At 50.2% G+C, this 23,555-nt stretch overlaps 4 protein-coding genes and 1 long non-coding RNA gene across 6 annotated transcripts in view; 1 reads left to right on the top strand and 4 right to left on the bottom strand.

Annotated features, from left to right (window-relative positions):
* The window catches only part of mul3 (mitochondrial E3 ubiquitin protein ligase 3), a 1,862-nt gene extending 664 nt beyond the window's left edge, over positions 1-1,198 (top strand). Inside the window, exons 2-4 of the mRNA XM_068341149.1 lie at positions 210-297; positions 368-488; positions 558-1,198. Of these exons, the coding sequence (XP_068197250.1) occupies positions 210-297; positions 368-488; positions 558-1,053 (705 nt within the window). The 3' untranslated portion in view covers positions 1,054-1,198. The remainder of the gene's footprint in view (positions 1-209; positions 298-367; positions 489-557) is intronic.
* Positions 1,199-1,230: 32 nt separating this feature from the next.
* Positions 1,231-7,961, bottom strand: eif2b5 (eukaryotic translation initiation factor 2B, subunit 5 epsilon). The gene is made up of 16 exons (XM_068341091.1): positions 7,761-7,961; positions 7,094-7,218; positions 6,838-7,023; positions 6,581-6,758; positions 6,419-6,499; positions 6,267-6,344; positions 5,877-6,186; positions 5,644-5,789; positions 5,014-5,158; positions 4,162-4,263; positions 3,981-4,082; positions 2,103-2,193; positions 1,906-2,029; positions 1,708-1,833; positions 1,521-1,631; positions 1,231-1,446 (listed from the first exon to the last, which is right to left on the bottom strand). Exons 1-16 carry the CDS (start codon positions 7,917-7,919, stop codon positions 1,384-1,386), a joined length of 2,127 nt encoding a protein of 708 aa, XP_068197192.1. The 5' UTR covers positions 7,920-7,961; the 3' UTR covers positions 1,231-1,383.
* A 584-nt stretch (positions 7,962-8,545) lies between these two features.
* On the bottom strand, positions 8,546-11,341 carry LOC137612552 (crystallin J1A-like). 2 transcript variants are annotated; one of them, XM_068341130.1, is made up of 10 exons: positions 11,245-11,341; positions 10,916-11,055; positions 10,660-10,836; positions 10,476-10,574; positions 10,301-10,396; positions 10,073-10,229; positions 9,286-9,401; positions 9,122-9,199; positions 8,915-9,054; positions 8,546-8,836 (listed from the first exon to the last, which is right to left on the bottom strand). In XM_068341130.1, exons 2-10 carry the CDS (start codon positions 11,007-11,009, stop codon positions 8,744-8,746), a joined length of 1,050 nt encoding a protein of 349 aa, XP_068197231.1. In that variant the 5' UTR covers positions 11,010-11,055; positions 11,245-11,341; the 3' UTR covers positions 8,546-8,743. The 2 variants fall into 2 exon arrangements, with proteins under 2 accessions (XP_068197231.1, XP_068197232.1); XM_068341131.1 differs by having other exon boundaries at positions 10,301-10,393.
* Positions 11,342-11,675: 334 nt separating this feature from the next.
* mcm6 (minichromosome maintenance complex component 6) lies at positions 11,676-18,710 on the bottom strand. Its single transcript, XM_068341084.1, has 18 exons — positions 18,451-18,710; positions 18,231-18,377; positions 18,026-18,136; positions 17,863-17,950; positions 17,619-17,780; positions 17,144-17,309; positions 16,925-17,073; positions 16,693-16,843; positions 13,869-14,010; positions 13,652-13,793; positions 13,473-13,580; positions 13,225-13,380; positions 13,023-13,151; positions 12,788-12,952; positions 12,571-12,697; positions 12,367-12,498; positions 12,115-12,254; positions 11,676-12,029 (listed from the first exon to the last, which is right to left on the bottom strand). The coding sequence occupies exons 1-18, from the start codon at positions 18,546-18,548 to the stop codon at positions 11,919-11,921; spliced, it is 2,424 nt and encodes an 807-aa protein (XP_068197185.1). The 5' UTR covers positions 18,549-18,710; the 3' UTR covers positions 11,676-11,918.
* A 596-nt stretch (positions 18,711-19,306) lies between these two features.
* On the bottom strand, positions 19,307-23,217 carry LOC137612571 (uncharacterized). Its single transcript, XR_011038851.1, has 4 exons — positions 23,177-23,217; positions 22,043-22,210; positions 21,773-21,920; positions 19,307-20,655 (listed from the first exon to the last, which is right to left on the bottom strand). It is a non-coding gene; the product is annotated as an uncharacterized lncRNA (long non-coding RNA).
* Positions 23,218-23,555: the final 338 nt, after the last annotated feature.

Raw genomic sequence — 23,555 nt, 5'->3', positions numbered from 1 at the left:
AAAGCTTAGTACTATAATTAGTTGTAATTATTTAAAAATGCTTTTTAATTTTAATTATTTTAAATTATTTTAACAGCTTATTTTTCAGATTAAACCTTAAGTCATTTGTTTTAATTATTCAATTAAAAAATATTTTAACAGCTTAGTTTTCAGCTTAAAACTGAAATAATTTTAAATATTTTAAAAGCTGTTGTATTTTCTTTTTGTAGAAGATTCCCGTCTTCCAGCCGGACCAGCACCTGCTCCGGGTCCTGAAGGCCTCCCCTCACCAGCGGCTCCAGTACGTGGCTGTGGAAGGTGCGCCCCGCCTCCTGCTCAGGTGTGTCCCTGTGGATTAAAGGTGGTTCTAACAGGATTCTGACTCCAGGTGTGGTCCAGGCGGACCGGGAGCCTCTGGCCAGCCGCTTCGTCCCACAATGCTTTGGTGTGATCCAGAAGATCACAGTGGAGGAACACTGGAAGTACTGGAACTCCACCACCCAGTCCTGGTAGGTGTGGCTCCAGAGTGAACCCCCCAGGTGTGTCTGGGATGGTGACGGGTTCAACGACTCTTTCAGGAACTCTCGGACCGTGAACAGACAGGAAACCAACAACGCGGTGCCGTTCAGCCTGGTGCGCCCCGGATCCTTCATCGCCGACGCCTACGTAAAGGTCCAGACCCCCCTGGAGGCCTCGGGGTCCTACCTGGAACGGGTTCACCTCAGGCTGCGACCCGCCCAGGAGGGCGTGGCCACCCTGGCGCTGCAGGGCATCGGCGGCGAGAAGCCGGTGGCGAAGCAGGAGAGCGAGGAGCTGCTGCGTGTCGGGACCACCCTGACTGGGTTCGGGGAGGTGGTGCTGGAGGGGGGGGCGGCGATGAGGCTGCAGGCCCCACAGGACGGACGCAGCTACATCCTGGTCCCCGGCGACCACAGCAGCTTCATGGAACGCCACCGGAGGTCGGCCAGCATGTGGAAGACGCTGACGGCGGCCGCCGGGATCACAGGAGCCTCCGTCCTGGTGGGGCTGGTGTACGGGTCCCTGGGGAAGGACGACAGACCCAAGAGGGCCTGAGGGCGGGGAAACACGGGTCACCCCGAGAGAGTAAGAGGGCTGTAACGTGACTTAAATCACAACGGTTTGGTTTTTGTAAACGTGTCCCCCGGCGCTGATCTATAAGGGAACGAGGTTTTATGGAATAAAAGTTTTTTCTACCTTCTTCACTGGTTTTAAACCATCACACAAACTCTGTCCGCTCACGCTTCCACGTTTAATGATCATAAACCTTCAGACGTTCTGAGATGCTCTGCTGTCTCCCGTGAGACGAGCCCCTGGTGGTCCTGAGGCTCTGCTGTCTCCGGTGAGACGAGCCCCTGGTGGTCCTGAGGCTCTGCCGTCACCTCCTTACTCCCCGTCCTCCTCTGAAGACTCCTCCGCCTCCTCCAGCCACTGGATGAACTTCTGGAGCTGTTGGAGGAGAACCAATCAGAGGGTCGAACTGACACATGTGGGGGTGTGGAGCGTGTTGGACGGGTTCCTACCCCCTGGTTCCTGCGGAGCTTCCTGCTCTGGTCGGTCGAGGCCCCCTGGGAGAACCAGCGATGGATCATGTCCTCCTCCAGGATCTCCAGCTGGTACATCTGCATCAGCACCTGGAGGAGCAACACGTCTGGTTAAGACAGCTGGAGCCCCCGGGGGTCAGCCGATGGCCGCTGGCGTGGGCCTGACCTTCACCATGGCCCCCCAGTGGCCCTCCTGCTCCAGGAAGTGCTCCTCCAGCGCCGACAGACAGTCCAGGTGGTCCTGAGCTCTCTTCACGTAGTTCTTGAACACCGGCGCCCACTTCTTCAGGAGCTGGAGGGAGACGACCACAGGTGAAGGGGGGGCGTCAGGTTCTGCCCAGGAGCATGCTGGGAGCGTACGTACCGGTAGCAGCAGGGCGGCGTACTGCGAGGGGGTGGGCTGGGAGCCCTGCTGCTGGAACGGGTAGTCCAGCACCACCCGGGTGGTGATCTGCAGCACCTCCTTCAGGCTGATGTTGTAGGCGTACCTGAGGGGCAGGAAGGAGTCACGACTGACCAATCCCTTCGATGGGGGGGTGGGGGGGACAGCTCCAGACTTACTTCAGAGAGTTGATCTCCAGGACCAGGTTGTCACAGCTGATGTTCTCCTCCTGACCTCTCTGCAGCGTCCCCAACACCTCCAGCTGGAACACTGAGTAACAGCACAGCCAACCGGTGTCAGGGGGAGGGGCTTCGAACTAACATACAGGAAGTCCTTCACATACAAACATCTGACTTACAAACACTTGAATACCACTGCTGAAATTCATTTAGCAGAGGTGGAGATAAGTAATACAGGATTGTTTTAACGTTATTGTTTCTGGTCAGTCTGAGGGAACAGAACTCTAGTACTTAGAGTAGTAATCACATTACTGTAGTATTTACAGTAGTAATCACATTACTGTAGTATTTACAGTAGTAATCACATTACTGTAGTATTTAGAGTAGTAATCACATTACTGTAGTATTTAGAGTAGTAATCACATTACTGTAGTATTTAGAGTAGTAATCACATTACTGCAGTATTTAGAGTAGTAATCACATTACTGTAGTATTTAGAGTAGTAATCACATTACTGTAGTATTTAGAGTAGTAATCACATTACTGTAGTATTTAGAGTAGTAATCCCATTACTGTAGTATTTAGAGTAGTAATCACATTACTTTAGTATTTACAGTAGAAATGACATTACTTTAGTATTTACAGTAGAAATGACATTACTTTAGTATTTACAGTAGTAATGACATTACTTTAGTATTTACAGTAGTAATGACATTACTTTAGTATTTACAGTAGTAATGACATTACTTTAGTAGAGCAGTAATGACATTACTGTAGTATTTACAGTAGTAACGACATTACTTTAGTATTTACAGTAGTAATGACATTACTTTAGTATTTACAGTAGAAATGACATTACTTTAGTATTTACAGTAGAAATGACATTACTTTAGTATTTACAGTAGTAATGACATTACTTTAGTAGAGCAGTAATGACATTACTGTAGTATTTACAGTAGTAACGACATTACTTTAGTATTTACAGTAGAAATGACATTACTTTAGTATTTACAGTAGTAATGACATTACTTTAGTATTTACAGTAGTAATGACATTACTTTAGTATTTACAGTAGTAATGACATTACTTTAGTATTTACAGTAGTAATGACATTACTTTAGTAGAGCAGTAATGACATTACTGTAGTATTTACAGTAGTAACGACATTACTTTAGTATTTACAGTAGTAATGACATTACTTTAGTATTTACAGTAGAAATGACATTACTTTAGTATTTACAGTAGAAATGACATTACTTTAGTATTTACAGTAGTAATGACATTACTTTAGTAGAGCAGTAATGACATTACTGTAGTATTTACAGTAGTAACGACATTACTTTAGTATTTACAGTAGAAATGACATTACTTTAGTATTTACAGTAGTAATGACATTACTTTAGTATTTACAGTAGAAATGACATTACTTTAGTATTTACAGTAGTAATGACATTACTTTAGTATTTACAGTAGTAATGACATTACTGTAGTATTTACAGTAGAAATGACATTACTTTAGTATTTACAGTAGTAATGACATTACTTTAGTATTTACAGTAGTAATGACATTACTTTAGTATTTACAGTTGTAATGACATTACTTTAGTATTTACAGTAGTAATGACATTACTTTAGTATTTACAGTAGTAATGACATTACTTTAGTATTTACAGTTGTAATGACATTACTTTAGTATTTACAGTAGTAATGACATTACTTTAGTATTTACAGTAGTAATGACATTACTTTAGTATTTACAGTAGTAATGACATTACTTTAGTAGAGCAGTAATGACATTACTTTAGTATTTAGACCAGTAATGACAAACGTCCCTGGTTTGTTGCAGTTCCCTGTGTGGCCACTAGGGGGTGACCTCACCATTGACGTCGTCCATCTCTGGGGAGGGGATCAGGGGCTCGTCGGGGCCGTCGGGTTCGCTGTCCTCGCTGTCGCTCTCGGGGTCGGTTTTCAGCACCAGCCCTGCTGCACAGGAAACACACCTGGATACACGTCACCATGGAAACGGCTGCTCAAACCGATTGGTCCGGTCGCTCCCTACCCCACAGACACTGTGACAGCTCCTCCTCCTCAGCTTCATCCAGGCTGCTGGGCCTCCAGATGTGGCCCCGCCCCTCGGTTCCCACCTCCTCTGGGTTGAAAGCTGGAGGGAAACGCCCACCGTCACACGTGTTATCCATCATGTCACGCATGTTTCATCCATCACGTCACGCGTGTTTCATCCATCACGTCACACGTGTTTCATCCATCACGTCACACGTGTTTCATCCATCACGTCACACGTGTTTCATCCATCACGTCACACGTGTTTCATCCATCACGTCACACGCGTGTTTCATCCATCACGTCACGCGTGTTTCATCCATCACGTCACACGTGTTTCATCCATCACGTCACACGTGTTTCATCCATCACGTCACACGTGTTTCATCCATCACGTCACACGCGTTTCTTCCATCACGTCACACGTGTTTCATCCATCACGTCACACGCATGTTTCATCCATCACGTCACACGTGTTTCATCCATCACGTCACACGCATGTTTCATCCATCACGTCACACGTGTTTCATCCATCACGTCACACGTGTGTTTCATCCATCACGTCACACGTGTGTTTCATCCATCACGTCACACGCGTGTTTCATCCATCACGTCACACGCGTGGTACATCCATAACGTCACAAGCGTGTTTCATCCATCACGTCACACGCGTTTCATCCATCACGTCACACGCGTTTCATCCATCACGTCACACGTGTTTCATCCATCACGTCACACGCGTTTCATTCATCACGTCACAAGCGTGTTTTATCCATCACGTCACACGCGTTTCATCCATCCCGTCACACGTGTTTCATCCATCACACACGCCGCTGACATGGACACACACCTTTAAGCCTGGTTCTGTCGTTGTTGTGTCCGACCTCTGCATCATCGCTCTGGAACTCATCCTCCTCCTCCTCCTTCTCCTCCTCTGGGTGGTGCATGGACACCACGGTGCCCCCCCCCAGCGTGACAGCGGGTCCGATCACCACCTGGAGGAGGAATCCATAACTTGATTTCTGATCTGGTTCTGAACCATCTTCAGTTCTAGATGATGGATCCTCTCCTCCACGTCTGTCTGTGAGTCACTCTGACTCCTGTGGAGATGCAGGCCTCGGTCACATGACCACCTTCTTAAAGGGGCCGCTCCGGCCTTGGTCACATGACCACCTTCTTAAAGGGGCCACTCAGTCCTCGGTCACATGACCACCTTCTTAAAGGGGCCGCTCCGGCCTCGGTCACATGACCACCTTCTTAAAGGGGCCACTCAGGCCTCGGTCACATGACCACCTTCTTAAAGGGGCCGCTCCAGCTGCTAACACAGAATACATTAGCGTTGCAGCTAGCAGAACCAATAAGAAACAAACGTGAGTGTGATGCTACGAGGACGCTGCTAATAAAGTTGATACAAACTGGATTCACCTTTATTATTACTGTTATAATAAAACGGGTGTGGTGACGCCGCCGCTCTGCTTACGTTGTACGCCAGGACACACTGTCTGTTCAGCGTCACGCCCTCTTTGACCACGACCCGGTCACACACCACGGACTGGCTGATGGTCACGTTGCTGGCGATGTGGACGTCGTTCCAAATGTAGGCGTGGTCCAGGTGCACGTTGTCACCTGTTGGTGTAAGAACACGACCCTTCATGCTTACGGACACCAAGCCACGCCCCTCCGGCACCGCCCACGCGGCGTCAGACGGCTCACCGATGGTGCAGCTGCTCCCGATCACGCTGTTAGAGATGTGACAGTTGGCGCCGATGCTGGTGTCTCGACCAATCAGGACGTTCTCCTCCATCTGGCTGCCGTGGCCCAGGCTGACGCCGGACCCCCGGTACACGTTGTGGCGGGAGAACGTGCAGCTCTGCCCCTTCTGGTCGGTGAAGTTGGCCTCGGGGGTCAGGGGGTAGACCCAGCGCCGCACCAGGTCTGACGACACCGAGTCGTACATCAGCAGGTTGGACACGCGCACGCCGTAACCGTCGGTTACGTGCATGTGGATCTGGTTGTGCAGGATCTAGAGAGGAAGCAGCGGCGGGTCAGACGTGTTCCCCGCAGGTTTCCACACCTGGAGCGGCGGTCCCAGTGGCGCCGCACCTCCTCGTTCACCAGGATCCCTCTGACAAAGTCGTCCCGCGTTTGGTAGTCGAAGTTGTCGTGGAAGAGCTCGGCGACCTGGGGGGCGACACAGACCGAGGTCACTTCCTGCGGCCGGCGGCGACGACCTCGGCGGGCGTCCGATGGCTCACCTGAGGGGAGCAGATGCTGATGTGACAATCCAGGAGGTCGTGTCGGATCTCAAACTCATCGCTTCCGCTGCGGAAGATGTTCTGTGAAGCAAACAGAGCCGACGATCAATAATCAATCAGATCGATCGGCACGGCGACGGGTGTGGGACGCGATCAGCTGACCATGGGGAACTGCAGCCTCTTCGTCCCCAGCGTCTTCTGGTAGTGGAGGATCCGCTGGCTCCTGCTGTCGGTGGCGACGATGACATCATCTTCCTCGCAGCGCGACCTATGACCCGGCGACGCTTCCTTGAAGATCATCGTCATCACCGACACGTTCTTGTCCGTCTTTCGACGCTGCCTGTCGACCGAAACGACACACGGGATGTGAACGCCGCCACCGGTCAGACGGTGATGTCGGCGACCCTCACGGGTCTCACCTGTGCTCCTGCAGCGCCGGCCCGATGTCGATGTTTGACACCACGTCGCCGTGAACCAGCAGGAAGTCGGAGCGCACCAGAGACTTGGCCTCCACGTCCCGCAGCACGTCGCCTAGCGACAGGAACATCTCCGACGTGATGATGTGGACCGTGTTTGGAGAGGTGGGCCGGCACCACTTGGACCTCCTGAGGGACAGGTGATCAATCCACACACACTCACACACACACACACGACCCGGTGGGCTGGGACACTCACAGCAGGTGCTCTTTGATCTTGCTGGCCATCCAGCAGCAGAACACGAACGTCTCCTGGACCCCCGTGGACGTGAGGAACTCCAGGGTGTAGTCGATCATCGCCACGTTAGCCAGAGGCAGCAGAGCCTGAGGAGACAGATGGGGGAGTTATTAACAACACATCTCTATGAAGCACCTGTGTGAAGGTAAACACGGGTTATTATGGTCTATCAAAGCCCACAGGTGACAAATTCACCCGTTTTATCTGGATTTAGACCAGTTCTGTCCCTGCTGACAGCATGCACCCCAGTTAGCTAAAAATTATCAAGTAAATTAATGAAGCACCTTCATGAACTACAAGTAGAGAGATAGATTTGAGTTATTATGGTCTATCCAAGCCCACACGTGACGTATCGATCCACGTTAAACTGGATTTACACCCAGTTAGCTTCCATTAGCCAGTTAGCTAAGGATGATCGAGTGGCATTATGAACCAGCTGTGGAATGGTAGACATGAGTTAGTACTATTATTTTTATTTATTATTATAATATTATCATTATGAGTCATTCTAAAGCCCCACCGGTGACGTACTGATCCCAGCTGAACTGGTTTTAAACCAGTTCTGTTTCTGTTTACATCACGGACGCCGCCTAGCCTCCGCTAGCCGTTAGCCTAGCCCGCCTCCTACCCTCGGCTGGTCTTTGGTCACCGGGAAGAACCTCCGGTTGAAGCTGTCGGCGACCAGCACCGCCTGCAGCGGCTGCTCCTGCTCCTCCTGCTCGGCCGCAGCTTTCCTGCCCGGCAGCCCGGAGCCGGGGCGACCCTGTTTGCCCCCTTTAGCAGCCATGACGCTAACGCTAATGCTAGCTGTGTCGTCAGAATGAACCACGGCGGCCGCGGAGGGACAAACGTCCTCTCGCGAGAGTTCGCGTTCCGTTCCGTCGATTCGACGGAGAAGTTACTAAATGTAATATACAATCTAACTTAAACGACCTGAAATAATAAAACAAACAACATAAATTAATTAATATTAATTTATTAATATGAATTTATTCATGTATAAATAAAATTACACACATTTTAATATAATTTTAACATTTTTCTTATAGTTTGAGTGACATGCAGCGTTTTCATTGTTAGTCTTTTCTAGTAAATTCTTCATGAAGAGCAGCGATGGTTCAATCCTTTTTGGTCTAATATTTGTTATTATTTTTATTATTATTATTATTACTATTTTAACTCTTCCTGATATTTGTGTAGCATCCAGACAGCCTTGATGTTTCCATGACTACCAGTCCAATAATAACCGACAAATAAAACGAATCCCTTGCCGGTCACACCGTGACTCCAAGTGACCCACATGAATGATTTTAATTCTTTTCGCTGATGATGATTTGTCCCCATGATTATCTTCTACTCTCTAACAGGTCAGGGATAGGCAGCAGGAGGTCAGGAGTGACTGCGACACACGTGTTCCTTGTCAGACTGAGTTTTATTCAGCTTCAGTTACTGAACACATGAGCTTTGAACAGACACAAAAACATTGGGTTCCTGCCGTCCGACCGTTTGGACAAGAACCTTCATCAGCTGCTCTGACAAAGCTCACCAGCGTCTCGCGCTGCTCTGTGGCCCCCGTGGACCCAACACGCTTCACGGTAACACAGCGGGGTGCTACTGCTGGGCGATCCTCTTGGCGTGTTCCAGCACGGAGTCGTAACTCACAGTCCTGGACCTCCAGGACGCCGGAATCCCCTCCAGTCCAACCTGTGAGCATTAACAGACACAGCTGACCAACCAGACCTGACGTCACGTTAAACACGAGTCAGGCGAGGCTGGTCCTACCTGGGCCCCCAGACAGGCCCCGATGAAGGAGCCTCTGCTACAGGTGCACCCCCCACAGCTCATGTTGTCCCTGATGGCCTGCTCGTAGCTCCGGGCCGTCAGGACGCCATGCAGCGCTGCCTGGAATGCACCTGGCAAACCTGGAGGACAGCCCACACAGGTGTGAGTGAGGAATCACCTGATGGGTGTGGTGCTGTGTGAGGGTACCTCAGGTGTTTGGGAACACGGCGGGGATCAGCTCCCGGGGGGTCATGGGTAGTTTCTCCTTCACCTGAAGAATGTGGCCTAGAACCCGACAGAGAAGAGTCAGGATCCAGGTCACAGACGAGACGCCCCCTTTCTGGTGACCCTCCAGGTGACCCCTCACGTACCTACGACCTCCTCGTCCAGCTCCCGCCGCTGCTTCCTGTCCGGGTCTCTGAGCTGACGCAGCACAGAATCCAGGGCGCCTGGATCAGGACCGTTCAGGAGGAAGTGCTCCAGGAACCTGTCAGGAGGTAGCAGCTGGTTTACCTGTCTGAGGGGGTTTCTGTTTGCTCTTATTTTCTCAGGTGTGCAGCTTAAATCTTTGGAATTTACTAAAAGTGACCTTCAGTTCCCCCTGAAGCCTTTAGTGAACGTCACGGACAGTCTGGAGGAAACACAGGTGTAACTACACCTTTAGAAACATTTACAAACCTTCATAATGTTACAGGGTCAAATAACCACATGGAAACCATTCGCTTTGGGTATTAAAGCTTTAGCAGCAGCGCCCTAAACAGACGACCTCGGGTTACGTCGTTACCTGTTCCATTTGGTTCACATGAATCTATTAGAAGCTGGAAAACAAACACTTTTTTAAATATAGTTAAAATTAAAAACGTCTCCATCTCGTTTTCAGCTCTTCCTCATCGTGGGTCACGGGGGTTGCTACGGGCTACTAATATATGTTTATTCTGATTTATTGTACACTAACATGATATTCTGTGTTTTTAACAGTTTAACAGTGATTTTATGATTCCAATATTCGTGTCAGATAGACGTGATTTGCCTTTTTCCTTGTATTCTTTCTTTTTAAACTGACTTCTAATTGAGAACGACGTGACTCCAAACCACGTGAGCCGAGGTGAACCCGTGTTTCTGCTGGAGCGTGTTAATGGGTGTGTAAACCGCAGTGACCTTGCAGCTGCCAGAGTCTCCGCCACACATCTGTCGTTGTTCTGGGTGACCCGGACCGCCCGCTCCACCTGTTCCAGCATTTCAGGCTTCCCTGCGTAAAAAGCCACGACCGGCGCCAGCTTGGTGATTCCGTCCACCTGACAGTCGCTGTCGCAGCCTGAGACAAAGCAGCGCTTTGGTCACAGCCGTCCCTCCGATGGACTGCCTCGGAGGTTGGTCACGGCCTACCTGTCTGCTGTCTGCCTGCATCCACGTTCCTCAGGAAGCTCTTCAGACTGCTGTGTCTCCACGGCCCCTCGATGGGCAGCTGGGGCTTTGGTCCTGCTGTTCACCAGCGTGAACACAAACACGTCACTACTGTTAGGACGCAAGCGTTACGTCTTCAGACGGAACGCTTTCCTACCTCCAGCCACTCTGTAGGGATCGTTGACGGGTGTGTCGTACTCTGACCCAGGCCCAAAGAACCTGAAGGTTCTCTGCGTCAGATCACGGACATCAAGACCTGTGCAAACACGTTAGAAGACAGGCGTGGAGCTCAGAATGTGAAGTCACGACATGACCGCCACACGTGGACCTGGTCTCTCTACCTCCACGTTCAGACAGGGACTCCAGCAGGACGAAGGCCTGGTCCCCGTAGCAGCTCTGCAGCCCCGTCCGCCGCCGGTAGAACGGGTTCGCCGCCTCGGCTCGGAACTCGGGCTGAGGGTCCTGAGCCAGGATCACGTCCAGCTTCTGGAGGTCGTAGACCCAGTGCAGAGGCTGAGCTGTGGGAGGAGAGAGACCCCGGCTGTGGAAACACGTTTCTCACGTCTATCCCCCCCACAGTGTGAACTCTGCCCCCACCGGCTGCATCCGCCACGGCTGACCCCACGATGGCGCCCACGGCCCGGTCCGCCACGGCTGACCCCGGGGCCCGGTGCGCCGGAGCCGCGGCCATCCCCCAGAGACGGGCTCCTGCGTCCCCAGACGCGGTCCGGTCCGTCCTGTGGAGCACGCTGCGTGTTGTTTACAAACATCAACCAATCCGGTCACGAGCTGCCGCGAGCCACCCGGAAGAAGCCAACTAGCTTACTCCAACGGGCGGCTAAGCTAACGCAGCATTAGCCGCCCGTGAAACGTCTTAGTTTGGATTAAGAGGAATAAATCAATAAAACGTGATTAGATGACCTCACCGTGGGTTAATCGATGCGCTCAGACAGTCGATATGTTGTTGAAGTCTGAACTAACGGGACCAGCAGGATGTAGAGCCACGCCCCCTCGAGAGACGGAAACGCGTCACTCCAGACCGGAAGCTCGAGTTTAATGATTTGATTGGTTGATCTTTAAAAAAACGCCTTCTGTCAGTGAAAAAAGTAAAGAAATACTTTTTAAATATTTTATAATATATAATTTTTATAATAATATTTTTAGGATATTTACGTAAAATTAAAATGATTTTAATTTTAATTAAAATTTTATTTATAATATTTTCATTGGTGTAGAAAACAGGTGAGAGCAGCGATGTCTGGTGGAGTTATGGGATGCTTCTGGTCCCATGTCCGTGTTCAGCGTACATCACGCTAGAGCGTTGGGTAAGGTAATGACATGAATGAACTGGTCACTCTCTGGTCAGCGTTCTGTTTATTAAACCAACCGCTTCAAACGTCCTACAAAACACACAAAAACACTGGGGACAGCGAACGCCCCACGAGGGCCGGGGGGTCAAGCACTTATTTACACGGGACTGTTGGACCCTCAGGAGGAACACCCCAGCTGCTACAGGTGGCTAACGTTAGCATCTGGAAGAACCTGCGACCACCAGGGGAGAATAACAGGTGGAGGGGGCGGGGCAAGGGAGGGGGCGTGGCTAATCCTCCAGGATGTAGTTTGGATTCACCACCAGGACCGGTTCTTCTTCTGTGGTGGAGGACTCGGAGCCCTTCAGCCCCGCCTGAGACAGCTCTATGAGGATGTGGTCCTGGACACACACACACACACACACACACACACAGTTACTCTGGTCCCGTGGCGCCCTGAAGCAGCGTTTGCCCCCCCCGACTCACGTAGTGCACCAGCCGGTGGACGACCTTCTCGATCAGACGCTTCCTGGCGACCAGCTGCTCCTCCGACTCGATCTCTGACTCCGCCTCTTTCAGGTACCAGTTTACCACCGCGCTCTTCCTCAGCTGCTCCTCCTCCTCAGCTGACACACACACACACACACACACACACACACACACACACACACACACACACACACGCGTCAGCAGCGGGCGCAGGAAGCCGATCTGACAGGGGGGCGGGGCTCCACTCACCTTCCTCCGCCCGCCGCAGGTGCAGCACCAGCAGGTTGGAGATGCGTCGGTATTCGCTGAAGGACAGACTGATGGCCGCTTTGGCCCCGCCCCCCTCGCCGTGTCCGTTCACGCCGTTGGGCACGGCGCCCCCTGCAGGAACACATACACGTTAGCTCGACTCTTACGACACGAGGAGACGCCACGCCCCCCCCGCCACCGTACCCTCCTCCTCCTCCTGAGGCTCCGCCCCCTGCTCCTCCTCCTCCTCCAGGTTGATGTCGGGCGTCTCGACCCTGATGATGGACTTGTTCAGCAGACGGAACGCCTCCTTCACGTGTTTCGGCTGCACCTGCGGCGCGCAGACGGTTCAGGTTAGGCTCCGCCCCCTGCAGCCCCCCCAGCTGGACGCCGAAGCGAGACACAGGCCCCTCCCCCTCACCTCATCACAACAGTGCATGCGCGCCATGCCCTCCGACAGGCGGATCATGCTCTCCAGCTGGCGCACCGTGATCCTCCATGCGGACTTGGCCACGCCCCCGGCGCCGTCGCGCTGGCGCAGGCGTTTGTACTGCTCCACGATGAACTCCGCCGACTCGCTGGAGATCTGTGGGGGGCGGGACGGTGAGGACAGACCGGGCGTGACGCGACCCGGGCGCGGGGTGGGCGGGGCTTACCTTGGGCTTGAACTGGCGGGCGAACAGCAGGTAGCGCCGCACCTCGTCCAGCGCGTACGGACGCTCCACCGACTCCTCCAGGCGCGAGTGCAGGTCCACGATGCGCCGCGCGATGGCGTAGTCCGTCACCTGCGCACACGGGGGACAGGTGAGGGAGGCGCCGCGCCTTAAGGCGCCAGCGGGGGGCGGGGGCGGGGCGCACCTCGTTGCAGTCGTCCACCAGGATGAAGAACAGGTCGAAGCGGCTCATGATGGGCGCCGTCAGGCTGACGTTCTGCTTCAGGCTCCGGCTGCGGTCGTACCGCCCCCCCACCGGGTTGGCCGCCGCCAGGATGGAGGTGCGGGCGTTCAGGGTGGCCTGGGGGGGTGGGAGGGAAAGCGTTTGTTTCTGCTGTTTCTGCTTCACTGCAGCAGTGCCTGCTGGGTAATCCTGCTGGGTGACCCCCCCACCTTGACCCCCGCCTTGGTGATGCTGATGGTCTGCTGCTCCATGGCCTCGTGGATCGCCACCTGGTCCTTCAGGTCCATCTTGTCGAACTCGTCGATGCAGCACACTCCCTGGAGGGGGGGGGGATGCCGTTAATACCACGTTTACCCTGGCCCCGCCCCCTGGTTGCCCCCACGCTCACGTTATCAGCCAGCATCAGCGCCCCCGCCTCGATGACGAACTCGTGCGACTCCTCGTCTCGCACCACGGCGGCGGTGAGGCCGGCGGCGCTGCTGGCCTTCCCGCTGGTGTAGACGGCGCGGGGGCTGAACTCCTCCACGTGTCTGTGAACGGTGACATCACACGTCGTCAACGGCGACCACCAGCCATCACCGTGACGACGGCGGCGCGGGCCCTACTTGAGGATCTGGCTCTTGGCCGTGCTGGGGTCGCCCACGATGCACACGTTGATGTCGCCGCGCAGAGACGTCCCCTCCACCGTCGTCTTGGGAACGCCCCCGAACAGCATCAGCAGCACGCCGCGCTTCACCTCGTCGTTACCTGGAGACAGAGCTCCTGTTAGCCCCACAGCAGTGCATCCTGGGAGTCTGCCATTAGCGACAAACTGTCTCGTTATTTATCATTTAAATGTGAGGATTGAGTTCCGACAAGAGTAAAATATAAAAACTAAAACCTTTGATTTTAATGTTTAAGTAAGAATAAAAGAGTAAAATTATATATTATTTTTATAAAATTGATAAAGCCTGGTAGTTGGATAAAAAAACAGTGAAACAAAGATATAATAGTTTTTTTTTACTTTTTCTTTTCACTCAACACAGCGGTACCTCTACTTATGAGATGAATCGGTTCTGGAAGAAATTACGTAAGTAGAAAATTCAGACATAAATGTTTTATAAAGCATAAAAATGCATCAAAACATGTAAAAAATACATGTTATGATTAGATTATTACACAATAAATGAGAGTTGTGCATAATGTAAAAAATGGTCTTTTAACTGCTGTCCTCATTGTTTTTTGCCCTCTTTGGTTGATGCCCTCTTGCCCCCCCATGAACAACAGAGTGAATTCCAGTCCTCCTTCTGAACTTCTCCAACCACCCACGCGACGCCTTAAACTCCTTAAACTTCCTTTAGTTTTAATAACGTGGTGATTGTAGATGCATTACGGCCATATTCTTTGGAGAGATCAACCAAACGCATCCCTTTTTCAGGCTTTTCTATCATCTCTTGATTTGTTTGTACGGACAAAAAAACTCTTTACTTCGTCTTTTCTTTTCCTCTTTTCTCCGTCACTTTCTTGGGGTCCACAGTGAATACAGGTAGTCGTCGACTTACGACCTGTGCAACTTACAACCGACCGACTTTACGACCACAATGTCCGGGTAACGCGGGCATTCCCTCCAGCCACAGTACTCACGCTCTGAGGCTCCCGCGCTCTCTTCAGTCCCCACGGCGCACACACACTGTTCAGTCACACTGAGATCAGCAGCCCAGCCCACTACTGATGGGCTGGGCTGCTTAGGAGGCTGTGACGGAGAAATGTATGAATGACGTATGGAAAAACTGTCAAGCGTTACGTGAACTCTTCTGCTGGATTTGAAAGTGACGAAGAACTTGATCAGATTCGGGAGAAAATAGTGAAACTGGCAAAAAACCTCTCCTTGGAGAACTGACGAATGATCGCGCTGTAAGAAGAACTGATCGCGCTGGAAGAAGAAAGAGTGGAAGAAGAAGAGAGAAGAGAAGCAGAGAAAGAAGAGGAGGTAACAGAAACAATGTTCACCACCAAAGGCTTGTCAGAAGGCTTTTCCCTGTTAAATAAACTCCGTGCACACTTTGAAGAAATGGACATAGAACATAGAAACATTTGCAAGGATTGAACGGATGGCAAACGACGCTTTCCGTCCATATCGTGAAATTTATGAGGAGAAAAAGAAACGAACAATTCAGACAAAGCTCACAATGATTATAAAGATGGTCTCCCGCTCCCACCAACCCACACGCTGCCCCAGCTGACGATCCGGACGACCCCCAGCCAAGAACCAGCGCTGCTGGATTGAATTTTTACTTAAGAGTCGATTTACGACCAAGTCGAGTTATGACCGATCTGTCGGGCCCAATCGCGGTCGTAAGTCGACGACTACCTGTACTCTAAAAGTTAATATATTTACGTAAAACTATCAGAACACCTCAGGGGTCGAGGGCCGAATGACGAGGACGCTGCATAGACACCTATCTAGCTACACACAGAGGTCCCTCTGAGCCAATGGGATGCCAGGATGCTAGGTAATAGCCAATGGCAGAGCAGCTATGAGAATGTTGTGTTCAGGAACCCGTGGGAGATTCAAGTATCAGCCGATACTGTGTTTTTATTTGAGTATCAGCCGATACTGTGTTTTTACATTACGTAAGTCTAAATTTCTTTCGTAAGTAGAGGTAATATTTTCCTGCTGAGAAATTTCGTAAGTAGAACATTTCATTAGTAGAGGTACCACTGTAGTTCTGTCTTTAATTCATATTTTCTCCTGTGGACACTGATCCAAGCTGACAGAACCTTCACACACATTTAGTAACATCTGTAGTAACATCTGTAGTACTATCTGTAGTACCATCTGTAGTACCATCTGTAGTACCATCTGTAGTAACATGTGTAGTAACATGTGTAGTAACATGTGTAGTAACATGTGTAGTAACATGTGTAGTAACATGTGTAGTAACATGTGTAGTAACATGTGTAGTAACATGTGTAGTAACATGTGTAGTAACATGTGTAGTACCATCTGTAGTAACATCTGTAGTAACATCTGTAGTAACATGTGTAGTAACATGTGTAGTAACATGTGTAGTAACATCTGTAGTAACATCTGTAGTAACATCTGTAGTAACATGTGTAGTAACATGTGTAGTACCATCTGTAGTAATAGCTGTAGTACCATCTGTAGTAACATGTGTAGTAACATGTGTAGTAACATGTGTAGTAACATCTGTAGTAACATCTGTAGTAACATCTGTAGTAACATGTGTAGTAACATGTGTAGTACCATCTGTAGTAATATCTGTAGTACCATCTGTAGTAACATGTGTAGTACCATCTGTAGTAACATGTGTAGTACCATCTGTAGTAATATCTGTAGTACCATCTGTAATAACATGTGTAGTAACATGTGTAGTAACACCCCCCTACACCCGGCGGTGCAGGGGCGTGTCCGGGGGCGGGGCTCACCGTGGATGGTGGGGAACAGGCTGCTACACAGGTGGTGGTACAGGTTCTTGTCCTGGCTCATCTGGAACACCTTCTCCCACTCCTTCTCCGTCATCTGGCTCTTGATGCTCTCGGCCGTCTGCTCCTCCTCCCTCAGCTCTTTACCGCCGAACTGAAACAGACGCAGCTGTTGATGCGGCGCCGCCGTCACCGCGGCAACCAGACAGGCAGTGTTAGCGTGTGTGCTGCTTACGCGGGGGTTGGTCGGCGCCACGTTGCAGGCCAGGAAGGCCAGCCGGTAGGACAGCTCCCGGACCCCCAGGGCCTTCAGGCCCCGCAGGCCCTCCGCCTCGAAGCCCTGCGGCCCCCCAGGGAGGCGGGTGCTGGTCTCCGCTCGCACACCTGCGGGAGGACCACATCGTGATCACGTGTTCACGTCTGAACGGCGGCGTGATGGCGCTCCAGTTCGTACCGGGCGTCCGCAGCTGGGACACGTCTGGCACCACGATCAGGGTCCCGGTGAAGTCGCACCTGTCCCCCGCCTGCGCCGTCTCCACCGCCTCCGCCCTCAGCACCACCTCCAGGGAGCGGGGGATGGCGCCGCGAGGAAGCTCCGCCTGCGTCTCCTGGATCCGCACCTGGACGCACAGCTCAGGTTAGACACGCCCCCAGGAGGCACCGGCGCACACATCTCAGGTTAGACACGCCCCCAGGAGGCACCGGGGCACACAGCTCAGGTTAGACACGCCCCCAGGAGGCACTGGGGCACACAGCTCAGGTTAGACACGCCCCCAGGAGGCACCGGCGCACACAGCTCAGGTTAGACACGCCCCCAGGAGGCACCGGTGCACACAGCTCAGGTTAGACACGCCCCCAGGAGGCACTGGGGCACACAGCTCAGGTTAGACACGCCCCCAGGAGGCACCGGCGCACACAGACCCCCGTACCTTCTGGAAGTCGATGAACTTGGACTTGTGCGTGTCCAGGTGGAAGCGGGAGCGGTTGTTGCACACGGGGTTCCTGCAGATGCTGGGGGGGGAGTACTTGAACTGCTGGGGGACATCCTTGATCAGCGCCTGGCAGTCCATGCACTGGAAGGTCCCACTCACCTGGGGGGGGGGGCATCAGAACCATGAGACACAGGCACATCACATCTGTTTGGTAGGGTGAGGGTCATGTGGGGGGGCTCACCAGCTCGGGGTGCACCGGGTGTGTCCGCACCACCTGACCGCTGATCCTCACCAGGGAGCCGATCCTCATGGACGACAGCTCACGGATCCTGAGGCACAGGCGCAGCGTCAGGACCCCACACCTGTGTGATGGAGCCACACCTATGTGATGACGGGGGTCCTACCTGTGTCGGGTGGACAGGTCCTCCAGCGCCACGTAGAACTCTTTGGTGGGGGGGACGCTCCCGTGGTCCCGGACGAAGTTGCGTACAGCCCGACAAAGGAAGGGGTACACCCTGCAAGGCACGCCATGATGTTAGCTCCGCCCACCGCTGGTCATCACACTCAGAACACATTGGTGGGGGGGCTGCACCTGCGCCGGTGCCTCACCTGTAGTACTCCTCCTGGATGGTGGTGGCCAGGTCCTGGTTGAAGCCCTCCAGGTCGGTGAAGCTGACCAGCAGCGTGTTCCTCTCCGGCCGGATCAGCTCCTCCGCCTCCCGGACGTACTTCACCTCCCCGTCCCCGGTGTGGAACCTGCCCCGGGACAGAGAACACGGCTCAGACCGGGTCCAACCGGACCGGACCGAGCCGCCGGTAACGGACTCACTCCTCCAGGAAGGCCTGGAACAGCTTCTGGCACTTCTCCGCCAGCTCGTCCTTCACCGGCTCCCCGGCATGCTCCGCGGTTGCTGTGGCAACGTCCATGTCGAACCCCGTCAACGTTCACCGATGGGATGGAAGAAGAACAACCGACGCGTCCGCTGCTCCCGGTAAAACACGGTCGACACGCGACAGCCGCGGGAACACTGGAGCGGTTTCGCGCGAAAAAGGAGGACACGTGACCTGTGGCGCGCAGCAAACGGCCAATCAGTGAAGCCATAAACTTGTTTCCGTGTTACAGCCAATCAGAAACACATGACGGAGAAAAATCACGTGTTTGTCTCGTAGCAAATCAGAAACACGTGACGTAGGTTCGTCTGGTTGAGTTTCCGGTAGCGCACTTCCGGTTTCAGAACCGGTGAAGTTTAAAGAAAAAAACAAAAAAACCCAGTTTGAATGTGTTTCCGGTCTGTTAACGGAGAGAATTTAACTTTACGTTATAAAACTTTATAAAACATTAAAACACCTTCAACGAATAAACTGTCGTTCCGTCGACACGTAGTTTCTGTGTGTGTGAATTAAAAAGTTCTTAAAAATGCTCCCACTTGTTATGAAAACATTTCAAAATAAAATTTATAAAATCTATTTTCTTTAATACAATTTATTTAATTTATAAAATTTGTTTTTATATTTATTCAAATCAAAATTATGTCAGTGGGTGATGAGTTCTAGTCCCACAGGGATTACATACTGATTATATTCTGAAGTCTTCAATGCAGTGTGTGTGTGTGTGTGTGTGTGTGTGTGTGTGTGTGTGTGTGTGTGTGTGTGTGTGTGTGTGTGTGTGTGTGTGTGTGTGTGTGTGTGTGTGTGTGTGTGTGTGTGTGTGTGTGATCAACACACACACTCGTTCCTTGTCTGTTGTTCCATTAAGCATTCTTCAGACCTTCAGAGACATATTTTGTACGTTCATATGTGAAAACGTGTGTCAGCATGACAAAGACTCTGCTTCAGATTCTGAAGTCTGTTTCTGTTCCCTCGTGGTTCTGAAGGAAGCTGCCACCTCATGGACATGCTGGCAGAATCACATAATTCTTGAGTCAGAGGTCACATTTAGGGAGGTTATAAGTCATCGTGTTATCTGCAAGGTAAAGATGGTTTAACAGGCTCACTAATTAAAAAGTGGTGATTTACAACAGTGAATTATAAGTTGTAATTCAAAGTGTTAAAAATGGTGCGTTATCATATATGTACATCAACATTCCCCCTTTTGAACTCGAAAGAGTTCAACCACGAGCCTTATTCCAAAATACCAGCAGGGTCGGGGTCAGCCAATGATTTAACATCGCTGAGAAAGAGCTGTCTGGCAGGGGAGAGTGTCTTCACGAGAGATGACCGTACCAGAGGAATAACACAGCTACAACAGCACAAGATTAATACAAGAACAACAAGAACAGGCATGAGGAACTTTAACAAAATGTGCCACCAGGCACCAGAGATTAACCAGTCCCACAAAGAGGGTTTAGACATACCATCCCGTGCAGCTGCATCACGCAAGTTTTCCAGTCGTTTCAACCAGGGCTCGATGGAGCGCTTTTTGAGCAATGCTTTAAGTGGTTCAGAGAGAAAACCTACAATCCAATACAAGGATGATACTACCACAATACATCCAACGGTTGTTTTCAGTATCGTTCCCATCTTACTGACGATATGAGAGGGAGGTCTTGCACCTTTTCCTATGGGTTGAACTGGTCCGGAACGCTAGTTGAGGGCGTTGCTGGTGATCGCTGCTCCGTGACCGCTGGGGTCTCTTCAGGAACTTGGGTCAGTCACCTGGGTGACTGCCTGAACCCGGGATGGAGACACAGGACTGGATTATAGCCTGTGCTACCTCCAACCCACCACACGCTGTCCTCAGGTGGAGCCGATGCTCGACGTCCTCACTGGGGACCGATGTTCGGTGGTCGTCACCACCTTTAGCAGCTTTCTGGTTGTGGAGGAGGGAGAGCGACTCCCGTTGAGGTCTTTGCAGGCCTGGTGGACGTCAGGTGAAACCAGGTGTCCCCCTTTCCTAGCAAACGGACTGCAGTTCCAGTTCGCTCAGTGACTTGGTAGGGACCTGTCCACCTAGGTTCAGACCATTTCCTTTTAACTACCCCCAGCCATACACATTCACACACATTCACACATTTCGGGGGCTCCTCATGCGGATCTGTCAAGTGAGAAAAATTGATGGTTAGTTCTTGGAGGCCTTTTGGGCCTTGGATCGTTGGGTCGGGTTCCAGTGGAGCTGTTGGACCTGGAAAAGGTCTGTTAGTGTGAGCCTCGAATGGAGTCCAGCCTGTGGAGGAATTCAGTGACATTCATTAGGGCTTGGTGGGGCTTGTAGCCAGTTCATCGAGGTGGAGGCCAAAGCCTTGGCCATCTTTTCCTTGATGTTTCTGTTCATTCTCTCCACCTTTCCCTGAGACTGTGGATGGTACACGGAACCAAAAGTGTGTTTCAGACCCAACATGCGTTCAACCTGTTGAAGATGTTTGTTTTTGAAATGAGTTCCACTGTCAGATCGAATTTTCCTCGGAAACCCGTGAGTCGGAATATGATGATTCACAAGATGTTTCACAACAGAAGCAGCTGTTTCTGCTCTGCAGGGATAAGCTTCTGGCCACCCTGAAAACGAGTCCACCATCACCAACAGATAGCGGTAACCTGACACCGACTTAATCATGTCAGTGAAATCCATTGAGATCACCTGACCAGGCGCTGTTACTTCCTGATCCTGCACCCCTGGAGGTGGTTTGGTCGCTGGCAGACAGTTATGTCACTCCTGGTATTTGTGTTCAATAGTTTTAAATAGAGAACATGATGTCATCGGTTAGCACGCCCATACAGCATACAGGTTAGCCTTTACCGCTTAACCTCTCAGTCACCTCCATAATGGAAGAATTTTTCCGACGTTTTGCCAATAGACGGCTTTAACACTGGGATCTACGTGTCAATAGACCAGTGCAACCCGCACCGACTCTTAGAGTGACCCTTCATTTAAACAGTGGGTATAAACGTCTCAACCCCACTGAGTACCACGACCTGCCAGAAAAAATGTACTTGTAGTGACCAGCACGGACACCGCCGTGATGTAAAAGATTACTGTCTGAAAACGCTGTCACTGCGTATAATCTTTAACACGACACAATTCAACAGATCTGTTCAAAGAGTTTAAGAACTTCACTTGTTGTCCGAATGTAGAATGATTTAAACGGGACCAAATTGAAGTCGGTGGACCTTCAACAGACAGAGACAAATCCGTGTGAGGATAAAAGTCCTCTTACCTTATTTGGGTACCATTGGATGTTGTCTCCGTCGGTCAAAAGTCCAGTCAAGATCACGTCGGGGTCACCAACTGAAGGAAAGGCCGGAGAACCTGGTCCTGGAGGACGGCTGACCTCGTGGCCTTTCGGCGTGTTCGTTGATCTTGAACTGGGACCATTTATTTTTGAAGTTAAATAAACAGGACAAAAACCAGGTAAAGTTGCAAAAACACAAAGTACTTTTTTTACAGAAATGGTGCGTTATCATATAAGTACATCATCAGTTCCCACCTGTGGAGGTTGACGCAGACACTCCCAGCATGCACCTGGGTTCACCTGTCATTGTGTTGTCCAACAGGAAGTCATCGCAGGTCGTATGGAGGCGACAGGCGTTTCATTTCTGCTTTTGTCTTGACCTCTGATTTTCCCACGATTGTTCAGCAGCAGGAAACAAACCATCTGTAGACACACACACACACACACACACACACACACACACACACACACACACACACACACACACACACACACACACACACACACACACACACACACACACTTTGTCTTTGTGGTGCTGTGAAGTTCAAGCCCACGCAGCATGAAAACACCACAGCTCTGTGGGAACGGATCAGGTTCAGGTCAAACACCGGCCAATCAATAATGATCAATAATGTTCAGTAACGTTCAGTCCCACAGCGGGCAATAAAAAGGCCATCATCATCATCATCATAACCCCGCCCCCGTCCCTCCTTATTTGTAAATATTTTGTTTACATATTTACGGGTCGTTCCATGGAAAACGTCCTGACTTGCCTTTAAATGTATTTTACTTCCTTCCACACAGAACATGTAACACCATAAAACATGTAACACCATAAAACATGTAACACCATAAAACATGTAACACCATAAAACATGTAACACCATAAAACATGTAACACCATAAAACATGTAACACCATAAAACATGTAACACCATAAAACATGTAACACCATAAAACATGTAACACCATAAAACATGTAACACCATAAAACACGTAACACCATAAAACATGTAACACCATAAAACATGTAACACCATAAAACATGTAACACCATAAAACAGATTTCAACACAGGCACCATTTTCTGAACGTATTTTAGTAAATTATTTCCAGAGATCAGTTTCTTTTCTTTCTCTTTCTTTTACATTTTTAACTGGTGGAATATGACAGGATGGAAAATGTGAAGGTAAGTGTCAGAAATAGTGGTGTTTAAAGCTAACACCACAGCTAGCATGAAACTACATGAAAATACATGATTCATAGAAATATAATGAGAAAATTTGATTATAAATGTTTCCCCTCTCATCTTTTTCTTGCGTGACGGTTTGGAGACGTTCTGCTGCTTCTAAAAAGAAAGTACAATAAAAGAAAGATCAGAACTGACCATTGTTTCAACTTGTCTTCTTCAAACTCCTCAATGACGTCACTTCCTGTTTGTGGCGTCACTGACAGGAAGTGTGTTGCATTTTCACATAAAATTAAATTAGTGTGACGGAGTGGAACGTGAAATAGAAGGACAGAAAAATCATGAGATTAAAACAAAAGTCCTTTTGGAAAACATTTCTACTCAGAAAAATAACAAATGTGTTCAATTTATTTGATATTTTTTAAGACTTTCATTACATGAATAACAAAATGCTCAGAGTGGACATGAGATGATCGTCGTTCAACACAAACAGATAGAAATATGTAGACTGTATATTTATTATTAATGCTAACTATTGATTATATAATATGTTATATAATATATAATATAACATTAT

Source organism: Antennarius striatus, chromosome 18, assembly GCF_040054535.1.
Source record: "Antennarius striatus isolate MH-2024 chromosome 18, ASM4005453v1, whole genome shotgun sequence".
Classification (NCBI taxonomy): domain Eukaryota; kingdom Metazoa; phylum Chordata; class Actinopteri; order Lophiiformes; family Antennariidae; genus Antennarius; species Antennarius striatus.
The sequence above is the reverse complement of the archived record's forward strand: the minus strand, read 5'-3'. Positions and strand labels throughout refer to the sequence as shown.

Excerpts from the sequence above, each read along its gene's own strand:
- eif2b5 (XM_068341091.1), bottom strand. The coding sequence starts at position 7,919 with ATGGCTGCTAAAGGGGGCAAACAGGGTCGCCCCGGCTCCGGGCTGCCG. Across the intron at positions 6,759-6,837 it reads CCGGCGCTGCAGGAGCACAG|GCAGCGTCGAAAGACGGACA; the intron begins GTGAGACCCGTG and ends TTCGGTCGACAG. Across the intron at positions 1,632-1,707 it reads ACTGGGGGGCCATGGTGAAG|GTGCTGATGCAGATGTACCA; the intron begins GTCAGGCCCACG and ends TTGCTCCTCCAG.
- mcm6 (XM_068341084.1), bottom strand. The coding sequence starts at position 18,548 with ATGGACGTTGCCACAGCAACCGCGGAGCATGCCGGGGAGCCGGTGAAG. Across the intron at positions 13,794-13,868 it reads GCCAAGAGCCAGATCCTCAA|ACACGTGGAGGAGTTCAGCC; the intron begins GTAGGGCCCGCG and ends CACCGTTCACAG. Across the intron at positions 12,255-12,366 it reads CCTGCGGCGGGCGGAGGAAG|CTGAGGAGGAGGAGCAGCTG; the intron begins GTGAGTGGAGCC and ends TGTGTGTGTCAG.